Raw genomic sequence first — 11,531 nt, forward strand, 5'->3', positions numbered from 1 at the left:
ACTTACCCATACCCTCTCAACTCCAACAGTAAAACTGCCTCCCCCATCTGCTATAATTATTTTTTCAATCTCAGTATACATGCAAAGCAGTTTAAATTACCCTGTACCCTCACAAGATAACTACACTGCCTTTATTTTAGAGCTACTCTTACCTTAGAATTTCAAAAAACAACATCATAAATAGCCATTTAACAAACTTTTTAGCTGATTTTCATGCCCTCAATTTGACTATGCTAGAATCCATTTTAAAAATCAAGCTATTAGAGGATCATCCTAAAAAATGGTGATGATAAAATCTTTGGAATAAAGTAAAAGAGGTCTTAACCACCAGAAATAGTTGATCTTGAAAACACTCACCTTAATTTCATTTTAAAATATGCCTGTTCTGCTCTAAGAAAGATTCTCTCGTTAATCTGACGCTGGCTGCTTACCCTTCTTAATAGTATTATTTCCCATAAATATCTACAGGCTACACTGATTTATACTTGACTGTATATAATTCTGAAAGCTATTTTTGGCTATAAGGAAAAGCCAGGAAATTTACTGGGCATGCCAACTTCTCAAATAATGAATGAAACTTGTTCTTGCTCCTCAAATTTTACTTGCTATAGTTGACTAAAAGCCCAAGACTGCTATGATGCATTTGATATTTTACTTTGGCCTGTATTTTAAATGTCTTTAGAACTATTATTCCAATCTCCAAGATTAAGAAAATCTAAACACTACTGCATAATAGATGTTTACCCTGTCACCCCACCTCCAAACTATTTACCTTGAACTGGGTAAGTCCTCCCATAAACTTCAATGATGGGGCAATTGAAGAAATAGTCACAGAACATAGTGGTGTCAATAGTAGCAGACATGAGAACAATACGAACTTCAGGATAAGCCTGAACCACATCACGCAACACTACCAAAAGGAAGTCAGTCTATTAAAACACAAATGAAAAAAAAAATCACATTAAGTTCATTCTAATGAGAGACACCTAAGAGATTTCTTGTTCTGCAGACATCAGTGAAATTCAGTTTCTTTGGTGGCTTCTAGAAGTGTAAGACAGAAGGTCACTGTGGGATTCAGTAGAATTAAGAACAGTTTGTAACCTAATAGCTATGGGGATGAGAAATGAGTGTTATTTAAGTAGGAGAAGGGAAGAGAAAAAAAATTGACAGCAAAGAATTCATCAAAATTTTCAGTGAAATTTGTATTTGTAGGCATACAATCCTTAGCTACAGAAAACAGAAAAGCCATGGTGAGCCCAAACTCAGCTATCCAACCACCTACAAAGCTAAAATGTTTTAAAATGTAAAAAAATGTTGGATTTGGTTTATTCAAACAAAATAATGGCCAAAATAGTTAATGAAGTACGGCACTCACCTACCTGCCTACCAAACAACATAAAAGCCACAGTCCCATGGCTGTAAGTGTTCTCTGGCTGCATGGCCCCTCTTGCCCATCACTCTCTGCCTCCCTCAACTACAGAAAACCATCCTGAATTTTTACTCCTTTTCATATACCTTTCCTCTCTCATCTCTGCAGATACCCATACAAATATATATATATATATATATATATATATATATATATATATTTCTATTGGACAGTGCTGTCTAGATGTTTATTTGTATTTTTTACTTAAAGAGTTTTAAAATTGCTTTGACATTTAAATCCTTAATCTGGAAACTGATCTTTCTATTTAGAGAGCAATCAAGGATCCACCACAACTATTTCCTTATGGATGACCACTGTTTCCAGCTCCATTTACTGAAGAACCTATTCCCCTTTCTCAGTGACCCAACATGTCATCGCTCTCTTGCACCAAAGCTGCATCCACACACTATCTATTTCTACACTATGAATAATTCAGTGGTCAAACTATCAACCCAGGGACTATACTATCTCAATTACTATAACTTCAAATTAAGTGCTGACTGATATCTGTAAAGCTAAGACAACCATCCATTCTGCTCTTCTTCAGAAATCCTAATTATTTCTGGCCATAAATATTCATAATAAGCCCATTAAATTCTATAAAAACCCTGATGGGAATTTGATCAGAACTGCATTCAAACTGGATCAACTTAGGGAGAATTGACATCTATACGATCGATTTATTCATAAGTACCTGACATTTTGACTACAACATTATCTTTTGTTGTCTAGCTGTGTTTTTAACATACAAAATACAAATGACTCTTGTAATTAACCTTTTTATGCAGCAGCATTGCTAAATTTTCCTATTCCTCTATTATTTATAATAATTAGTCTATAAGTTGAATAATTTAGGATAAGGTTCATGGACGAGAATACAAAGTTTCTGCAAAGGCACTCTTTCATTTTTTCACTGTGAATGGTACATTAATATAGACCTGACTGTCTGAAGGAAAGTTGACCAAAACCACTTATTTATTTTTTTTATAAGGTGTTGGGAGCTATTTGAACTCACCGGTAGAGTAAAAATTCCTGGTGAAAACACGGCAAGTTTGCACAGTCTCTTGCCCCCAGATAGCTCCCAAAATCTACCCTCTTGAAACTTTCATTTCTGGTTGGGCACGAAACTTCAAAATGCTTTGCTGATCAGTGTCAGGAGCTGCCTGTCCCCCTGCCCTGTCCCTGAGGCGTGATTGCACCTGGTCAGGGAAAAGATAAGTAAACTAGATAATCCTAATGCAACACATAATTTTCCCCCTAAGCAATACTGATAACTGAATACCTTCTGGGCCTGAATGCCTTTGTGATAGTCACTACTGCGATAAAATGTATCAATCATCTTTGGGACTGTGAGAGCAAGCATATCTCCTGAGAACCCGTTTTTCTGGGAACTTTCTCTTAGAGTTATAAACAGCCTAATGACCCTTACTCATAAAAATACTGACCTTTACTAAACAACGCTGTTTGCCTCTTGGTTAAAGGTCGCTTCCTTGAGGCTAGACCTGAGGTTCTGTAAAAATACCTATGACACCATGAGTGCCTGTGGCTAAAACTGTAAAACTTATCTATGGGAAATCATTTACTGCTCTTTCTGGTCCTTGTACCTTTTGCCATAAATAAAGCTTGAGAACCAGACAAGGTGGAGTAGCCTGCCAGATGGGCAGGGGTGCCTGTCTGGTGATCAGAACGAAACGCAAGGCTCTCTCACTCTCTCTTTGACCTACACTGTCATCCTTCGGGGGAACCCTGGACCTGCAGGAGCTGGACTCCGGCAATAAGGAAAATAGTAATGATGATCCATGATGTTTCCAGTAGGATTTGGAATAAACTCTAAAAACACTGGAATGCACCATTCTAGAAGAGAGTTTTGAAATATTTCATTCTAAGTTAATTAGAAAAAGAACTACAGTTTTCAAGATTTTGAATGACAAAAATGGAAAAATTTATCCTACTGGAAAGTTAAATTGATAAACCAAACTTTCTTACTCAATTTTAGCTTAACCATAAAGGTCAAAGTTTGCCAAAGTAAAGATGGCTACAAAGAACAGCTATACAAACCCTCTCTGAAGAAAAGGCATGCCAATGAATGTTTTGAACAACTGCGGCTTGCTAACAGTTTGAATGACATATTGTCTATTCAATGACACTTCTGGATATGTAAAATAGTGGCATAAAAACAAACCACTGCTTTATGGTATCAATCTTCAAATCACACAATTATATACTAATTGTATTCAAGTTTTGCCAAAGACCAAAAAAAAAAAGGTCTGAAATAAATTCGTTTCCTCCTAATTAGAGCATGATTATTAACACCTGAAAAAATCAGAGCTGCAAATATCCAAAACATTACTAATTATACTAAATTTGAAAATAAAATTTACCACAGATAAATGTCAAGTTCAAAAAAAATTATTAAAATGCTGTCATTCAGTCATAAATAGTTCAGTTGCTGATTATGCTCTTACTAATCACTACAATGATACTTAACAAGAGAACTTTACTTTGAGAATTCTGTGCATTTAACAAAGTAAAAAAGGTTTATTGGCTTTGCTAAAAACAGGTGTCTACTATCTTAGTGAATGAAGTTTCTGATTTTGATAGAAGAGGTAAAGTGGGCAAAGGGAAAAACATTCTTTGATTTTTTTTTTATTCAGAATCTTAGCATCAGTAACTCTCAAACTACTCACATTTATGTCTCTTTCGTGTATTTCATCCACAATTACATGACTGATTCCTCGAATGCCTGCTTCTAATTTTCTTAGAAGCACACCTGGAAAAGTAAATGGGAGCACCACCTGGAGATGAGTTTTTATGCTGATTACAACAGGGAAGTATAAAAGAAACTTCTAGACAATCACTATGCTTCAGTTAATATAACCCCATTTTAGGAACTACATAGCAACTTGTACATATTAAATTACTAAAAAGGTAACAGTGAACTCTGAAACACGCTTGTTTGACAAAAAGTATTAAAAGAACAACTCCAGTAACCTAAGCTACAACAAGAGGTAACATCATGCTCTCCAGTTTGGAAAAAAGTGCCAGAAGTTCTATCTAAACTGCAATTCTGAGATTGGCTCCTGAGTTCTCATTTCTAAACACTCTGCACCGTTACCAAAATTTCTTCATAAACACCACAATATGAACCCCACGTGAAAGGCCTAAATAAAACCCATTACTGACCGACAGTACAAAACATTATGCTGGCATGAGGGCGGGGAAGGACGGACTCAAATCGAACACTGTAGCCACAGCTTTTCCCAGGCTCTTCTCCTCTCTCATACGCAACTCGCTCAGCCACGGAGACTGCACTTATTCTCCTGGGCTGAGACAAGATAAAAAGAAAGTCATTCAAAAACTGAAACACTAGTCACACTCATTAGGGTGACTAACTTACTGTAGTAAATCTGTCCCACTGCCTGATCACTGCCAGCTCAGCAATCAAAACAAACAGTAACTGTAATGAGCTTTTCAGCAAACTTCAAAATTTATTAGAATAAAAACAATTACCACTTAATTCTGTGGCAGACTCTTAAAAACACTGTTTTCCCTTCTGTTTATAAAGGAATCCTCAGGTTTTTATAGAAAATAAAATTTCTTCACCATTGGCTTACACTGTTAATGATATTCAGAATAATTTTCCAGTAGGGAAGAGGGCAGAGTAGGAACTGGTTTTTGTTAACTGCCTACCCAAATGAAGGCACAGGATTAAAAACTTATTTAACTGAGCTGCATAGATATAAGGAGGTAAATAAGCTCTTTCTTTGTCATACGTACTATGGCTACCTTTCATTCTATCATTTTATTAACTCTAAGTAACTATTCATTGCCTACTTGTATCAGGTGCCAGAGAGTACTAGAGTTAGAAAATTGAATGAAATCACTCTTCATGGCCTACGTGGTGAGGAGGAAACCTGGAGTGTGTATTGCTATTTCCAGCAATAAATATGCTAAACCCAGGGGGAATGCCATAGGCTAATGTTTTAAGTGTTGGACCTTAATTTTTCTGAAAACAAAATCTTCTGAAGCAATCCACAGTTCTGTAGGCACACAATAGTTACATGGTGGATACTATGGCTATTATGACATCCTGGAGGTATAGACAGATATGGAGGTACATGCAGATTTATAAAGACTGAATGCTACAATACTGACTTGAATTTGATTGTCAAAAAATTGATGGCAGGGTTGTACTTTATAGTTCCCTGCTTAAGAAAACTTATCTGGGTTTCATATTTAAATACCAATGTTATCCCAAGTTATGACAATACTATTTAAGAATCAGGGAGTAATAACCTTCAAAGGGAAAAAGTCCAAAACAAAAGCTCGATCACTTCTTTAAAGCTATCAATATCCTTCAAATATAAAAGGAATGATTTATTAAATTTTCCGTCCTTAATTAAAAGACTTTTAGGTAATGGGGCTAATAACCAATATCGGCAAGTATGCAATCACCTACTTCATATTTATCCTGTCCATAAAGGCAAGGGATTAAAAGGTGCCTTCTTGAATACATGGTGTTGAATCTTCCTGAGCTTATACTCTGCTCTATGTGCTGTGATTTGCTGACCTATGCTAGATTTTACTGACCACTGGTGACCTGTACTCTGTAACCTCGTGAACTGTGAATAATCATTACATGAAGAACTGAGCTCTGTGTTTATCCTTTAAGAAAGCTATATACTTTTATCAGGAAATGTGAAAATGATAGTCCACTAGTAAGTACAAAATACAACGTTTTCTGGGACCTTTTAAGAAATTCGCTGCACTCTACAAACAGGCAACTTCCTGACACCATTATTATTTTCTTGCTTTTTTTTTTGTCTTTCCTAAAGTTTTCAACATTTCTACTAACTAGCTGACTTTTAGAAGAACTTCAAACCAATTACGTTTTTGACTCTTTGGAGGTATATTCATATGCTGCTGGGTACTTGAGGGTTGGTTGCTTTTATCTCCTTGGGTCGGTCCACTTTCAGGTCTATGATTTTTGTAGTTTCCAACCTTCTAAAATGACTACAGACAGGAGATGGCATATTCCTTAAGCACTACCTATTATAGTTCTTAAGTCTATGGCCCCCAAACACATCTGTTGTTAAGAGACTCAAGAAAGCCATCAATAGGGGCACCTGGGTGACTCAATCGGTTAAGCATCCGGCTTCGGCTCAGGTCATGATCTCACGGTTCATGGGTTCAAGCCCTGTGTCGGGCTCTGTGCTGACAGCTAGCTCAGAGCCTGGAGCCTGCTTCGGAATCTGTGTCTCCCTCTCCCTCTGACCCTCCCCTGCTCAAGCTGTCTCTCTCTCTCTCTCTCTCTCAAAAATAAATAAAACATGAAAAAAAAAAAAAGAAAGCCATCGATTAAAGAGGTTACAAATTAACATAAGAGGTGCTAAAACAACCATCCTCAGAAGCACTATGGGCCACATTTTCTTGAATATGCACAAAAAACATCAATAGCAAGATGACTATTCATCAAATCAGCAAAATGACAAATGACCCTGTAATCTTCTTCCCTTAATTTTTGTATACTTCTCTGACCTCTCAGCTTCCAGTTCCCTCAACAGTCTTCACTTTAAAACAAAGAAATCATTTAAAATACATGCTGAAAAGAAAGATTTTTTAATCATAGATGTTCTGATGGGATTTTTCCTGAGGCGAGTATGGCAAGGTGCATAAGTTTATTAAGGCAAAGAAAACATACTAGGACATCATATAAATCTTTAAACGTTTAAAGACTTATAGGAGAAAAGCATTAGAGACTGATTTGGGGACAAGCACTAGGACAAAAAGATTCAAAGTAACAGTTCAGAGTTACTTGTTCAGAATCAAACACAAGCTACATTCCCAAGAGATGCAAAATTTCAAGAATAACTGACCACCTGTAATGAACATTTCACCCAGAGAAGATGAAATAATTCTCTGAAGTATCTTTCAACTTCATGATTCTATCACTTTATCAAGGAATACAAGAGGACTAATAGAGAAATGAAAGCTGTTTTCAGAAGTAAAACATTTGACCCACCCTTCCAACCTGTAGCTCACTGCTTACATTTGTTATATCCTATACATAGAAACCTGTCGAGTTTACAGATCAAGCTGCTGGAATTGCCAAATTTATATGGAAAGGGACACAAACTTGTAAGCAAGCTATAAAAAGTTGAAGACTAATACAAAAGCCAATTTTGTCTAGAACACACAAAAACCATTTCTGGGTGGATCAACTTGGCTTTGAATTTAGTAGATGGCTAGTGAGAACACACCCTCTCACTTCAGCATGAAGCAGTTTTCTTTTACTCATGACATGTGAACAATTTCTGAGTGAGAACACAGGTTTTCAGCTCATCTGCTAAATTCTGCATTTCTTCCCATATAGCTGAACGAGTTTTCATAATAAAAGTAAGGAGTGGTAGTAAGGAGGGTGGGCAAAGCATAGCTTAAGACTCCTCTTCTAACAATACACCTCCTACAAGACAGGTAAGCAAGCAGTAAGAGCAAGCATATTTTATTGATCACAGTACTTGGGGTTAGAACTTTCACTGTGACGCAAAGGATTCACAGTGCTGGGAGTGGGAAGGGTAATCAAAGAACATTTTGAGAAAAAGAAGAAAGCCAAGGGTGCTCTTGTAGAAAAAATGTAGACCTACCATATTTCTTAAACCTAAGACAGCATCGATTTTAAATGAAAACATTCATTCCCTCAGTGATTCTTTTTTAGGCTAAAAAAATCCCAATTGTCCTATCAAACACAGAAACTAACTGAAAGATATACCTCAATTTCAGAAATTATTTAAAAATGATTTGTACATATCAACTTTTTTGGGGTTTTTTTTGGCTATTTCAAGGTTCACAACCCCTTCCTAAATACCAGTTATGTGTCCCTGGTGAAGAATCCCTAAGCCAAGGTCTGAGCCAGTCTGAAAGGTGGTACCTGGCTTCTTGCAATGTTCCCTAAATGCCAGAAGTGCTGGGTTAGAGCTGATGGGAACTGCTTTAACCTGCAAAGATTTGGAAGCACTAAGAACCTTCCCTAAGCAGGCATCACTTACTGCTGATAAAGTAATACAATGCAGTAGTTAACACACCACATCCTGTGTTAATAACTTGGGCAATTTATTTAATATCTTTTTGTACCTTAATTTATTGAAGGGGAAATAAGTAAAATAGGTACATCTTAGAGTCATAATAAACTTTAAATCTTGGAAAACAGTATAGAATTGCATGTGCACTTGAGAAAGTAATCTCAGTTCTGACTGATTCAAGGCCGAAAGACTTCCTCTAGCCCAGACAAAAAGAAATCATTTACATGGCTTAGTTCAGCCCATCAGTGAAACAAATTAGAGTAAGACTTAAATTCTTTTTTTTTTTTTAATTTTAAATGCTCTCATGTTCTACCAATTTCAATACCTTATGTGGCTACAAAGGGGAGTTAATCAAAGAATTAGAAATAGCCTGGCCTCTAGGTTTCTCAGCTCTCAAACTCTATCAACACAAGACACTGTCCTTCCAAGTTGGCTTACTACTTACCTGAGTTACAACAATGTTACACTCTGCTGCTCGGTCATTCTGGATGAAGTCATCGAGAATAAACTGTGGAACTTGTGTAGTTTTACCACATCCAGTAGCACCTCGAATAATGATAACTGAATTTTGACTAATTGCTTCCAGGATTTCATTTTCAAATTTCTTCACAGGCAACAACTCTCTCTCCTGTAAGATCTGTTTTATAAAAGTTAGACATCAGTCAAATTTCTACCAATGTATACATTAGAAGCAACTGTGTTAATCCTAAAAAAAAATTTCCTAACTCTATAAAAAACATTCCTTTCTACTAGCTCCATACTCTAAATAAACTTTTGGGGGACAGTTGGGAGGCTCAGTTGGTGGTGTGTCCGACAATTAATTTTGGCCTTAGGTCATGATGCCAGGGTAGTGGTATCGAGCCCTGCCAGCTTTGGGCTCTGAGCTGAACAGAGCCTGTTTAAGATTCTTTCTCCTCTTCCCTGCTTGTGCACTCTATCTCTAAAAAAACAAAACAAAAAAAACAAAAAACAAAAAAACCCCACATTTCCCCCATAAAACAATGTACATTTTTATCTCTCTAACAGAACTACCTCTTTTCACTAACTTCTGAGGAACCTATTTTGTGGCATTGTCCACATCCTTATTTTCTTCCTTTCTCCCTGAACATTCCATACATATTCCCTTTCTTATAACATTTTACATTAAGAATCCCAGGCCCTTGGGGCACTGGGTGGCTGGCTCAGTCAGTTAAGTATCGACTTTGGCTCAGGTCATGCACGATCCTGCCATCTACAAGTTCAAGCCCCTCGTCAGACTCTGTGTTGACAGCTCAGAGCCTAGAGCCTGGAGCCTGCTTCGGATTCTAGGTCTCCCCCCCTCTCTAACACTCCCCTGCTCAGGCAGGGTCTCTCTCTCTCAAAAATAAACATTAAAATAAAAAATCCCAGGCCATTAACTCAAAACAATTATCCAAAGAGGCAACTACAATTAGTGGTTTGATAAATACCTTTGATATACATTCCTAGAAAAGCAAAATGTATCATTCACTGTTTTTTGCCCATACCTATACAGTTCTGAAGCTCTGAGCACAATATATCTAAATATTTCAATGACTTACTGCTTGCAAATCATGATCCTGTTCCAGTTGGTACATTAACTCATTCTTGAGGTCCATGCTGATTTGTTCTGGAGTAGCCTGTAAAATGGGAAGGCAACAGTCAAACAAATGCACATAATTTAGCTTTAAACTGAAAAATTTTTATAATGTGGGCATCTTAATGAAATATATTCAAAAGCTTAGATAGGAGTCTGAGTTCAAAAACAATGTTGCACTCACATAAGCCAATGGCCCCTCATCAATGTTGCTACTAGTCCAAGGATTCCAGTTGGATTGCGGAGGTGACCAAGGAACCACACCAATTTGGTTTTGTCGCTGAGATGGCTCAAATTGAGCCAATTTGCCAAGGTTAAGTATAGCAGGCACAAAAGGATCCTCAGGCTAGTAAAAAATAAGAAAAACAAAAGAAAGCAATACCAGTTACTTATCTGACTAGAGATGTTCAATACAAACGTATATTAAATAACTGTATGCTTACTGGGGGCACGATCTCAAGATTTAGCTCCTGAATGACGTTTTGCAGCTGATGCTCTAAATCTTGTGAGAGGTTAACTTTGTAAGGCTCCACCTACCGAAAAAGGATAACCATGAAAATTATGTAACATACATATGAATAAAAATTATGTAATATACATATGAACACTACTTGAAACTACTATAGTAATGTTAAGAGCATATGGTTAACAAGGTCTACAATATTCCTAAAACTAATAATAGGTCAGTTCCCTGTCGTGAAAGAAGCACTTTAATAATTATTTACTCATTGCCCACTCTGAACAAAGCATCACGCCAGACAGAGGATTAGATGGGCCATATCCATTTCTTGTGGTAAGATTCCTAAAACTATGAATTAAACTTCTTTAGCCAATACAAATCAAAAGCTAAATTGAATCTTAGAATATCTTTCTGGGCTATTAAGTCTGAAGACTCACTGTCTCTCCTTCTTTCTTCTTTGTAAGTCCAGAGTAGGCTTCAATTACTCCAAGATGGTAGAGTTGTCTGACAAGTGACAGGGCACAGGACTGTGCTGCCAGTTTTTTATTTGATCCATGTTCACGTGCAAAAATTCCTATAAATTAAGGTCAGGATTACCAAAAACAATAGGATAAATCACCTGAGTAAAGAAAAATCTCATCGTAAGCAACTAAGGGGCTTAGGTACAAAAATCCCCCCTTAAAATAAGAGTCGGTTCTAAGTTCTTTTCATTCTAACTGCTAACCAAGAGCAATTCCATTAATAGTATATTATCTTGATTACAGGATGATACAAAAACACAGACAAATCATCATTATAAAAGCAGTTAACCTATTTCAACAAAGTTGTCATTATTTGTTATCATTTGGTATTAAAACAAAGAAAGAAAACATAGTTTAACTTTTGAAAAACAGAATAAGCAAAGGAATAAAAATGGTTCCAAAGTGGTCAGTGATATTCTATAAAGAATCAGATAATAAATAGTTTAAG

The 11,531-nt window shown here is 36.5% G+C and overlaps 1 protein-coding gene across 2 annotated transcripts in view; it reads right to left on the reverse strand.

The window, feature by feature from the left end:
* The window catches only part of DHX9 (DExH-box helicase 9), a 56,189-nt gene that overhangs the window by 13,840 nt on the left and 30,818 nt on the right, over positions 1-11,531 (reverse strand). For both annotated transcript variants that reach the window (XM_029935233.1, XM_029935234.1), the window contains 8 exons: positions 11,000-11,136; positions 10,546-10,635; positions 10,287-10,448; positions 10,068-10,145; positions 8,954-9,145; positions 4,613-4,754; positions 4,117-4,199; positions 773-929 (listed from right to left, as the gene is read on the reverse strand). In XM_029935233.1, coding sequence (XP_029791093.1) covers positions 773-929; positions 4,117-4,199; positions 4,613-4,754; positions 8,954-9,145; positions 10,068-10,145; positions 10,287-10,448; positions 10,546-10,635; positions 11,000-11,136 — 1,041 coding nt within the window. The remainder of the gene's footprint in view (positions 1-772; positions 930-4,116; positions 4,200-4,612; positions 4,755-8,953; positions 9,146-10,067; positions 10,146-10,286; positions 10,449-10,545; positions 10,636-10,999; positions 11,137-11,531) is intronic.

Source organism: Suricata suricatta, chromosome 3, assembly GCF_006229205.1.
Source record: "Suricata suricatta isolate VVHF042 chromosome 3, meerkat_22Aug2017_6uvM2_HiC, whole genome shotgun sequence".
Classification (NCBI taxonomy): Eukaryota; Metazoa; Chordata; class Mammalia; order Carnivora; family Herpestidae; genus Suricata; species Suricata suricatta.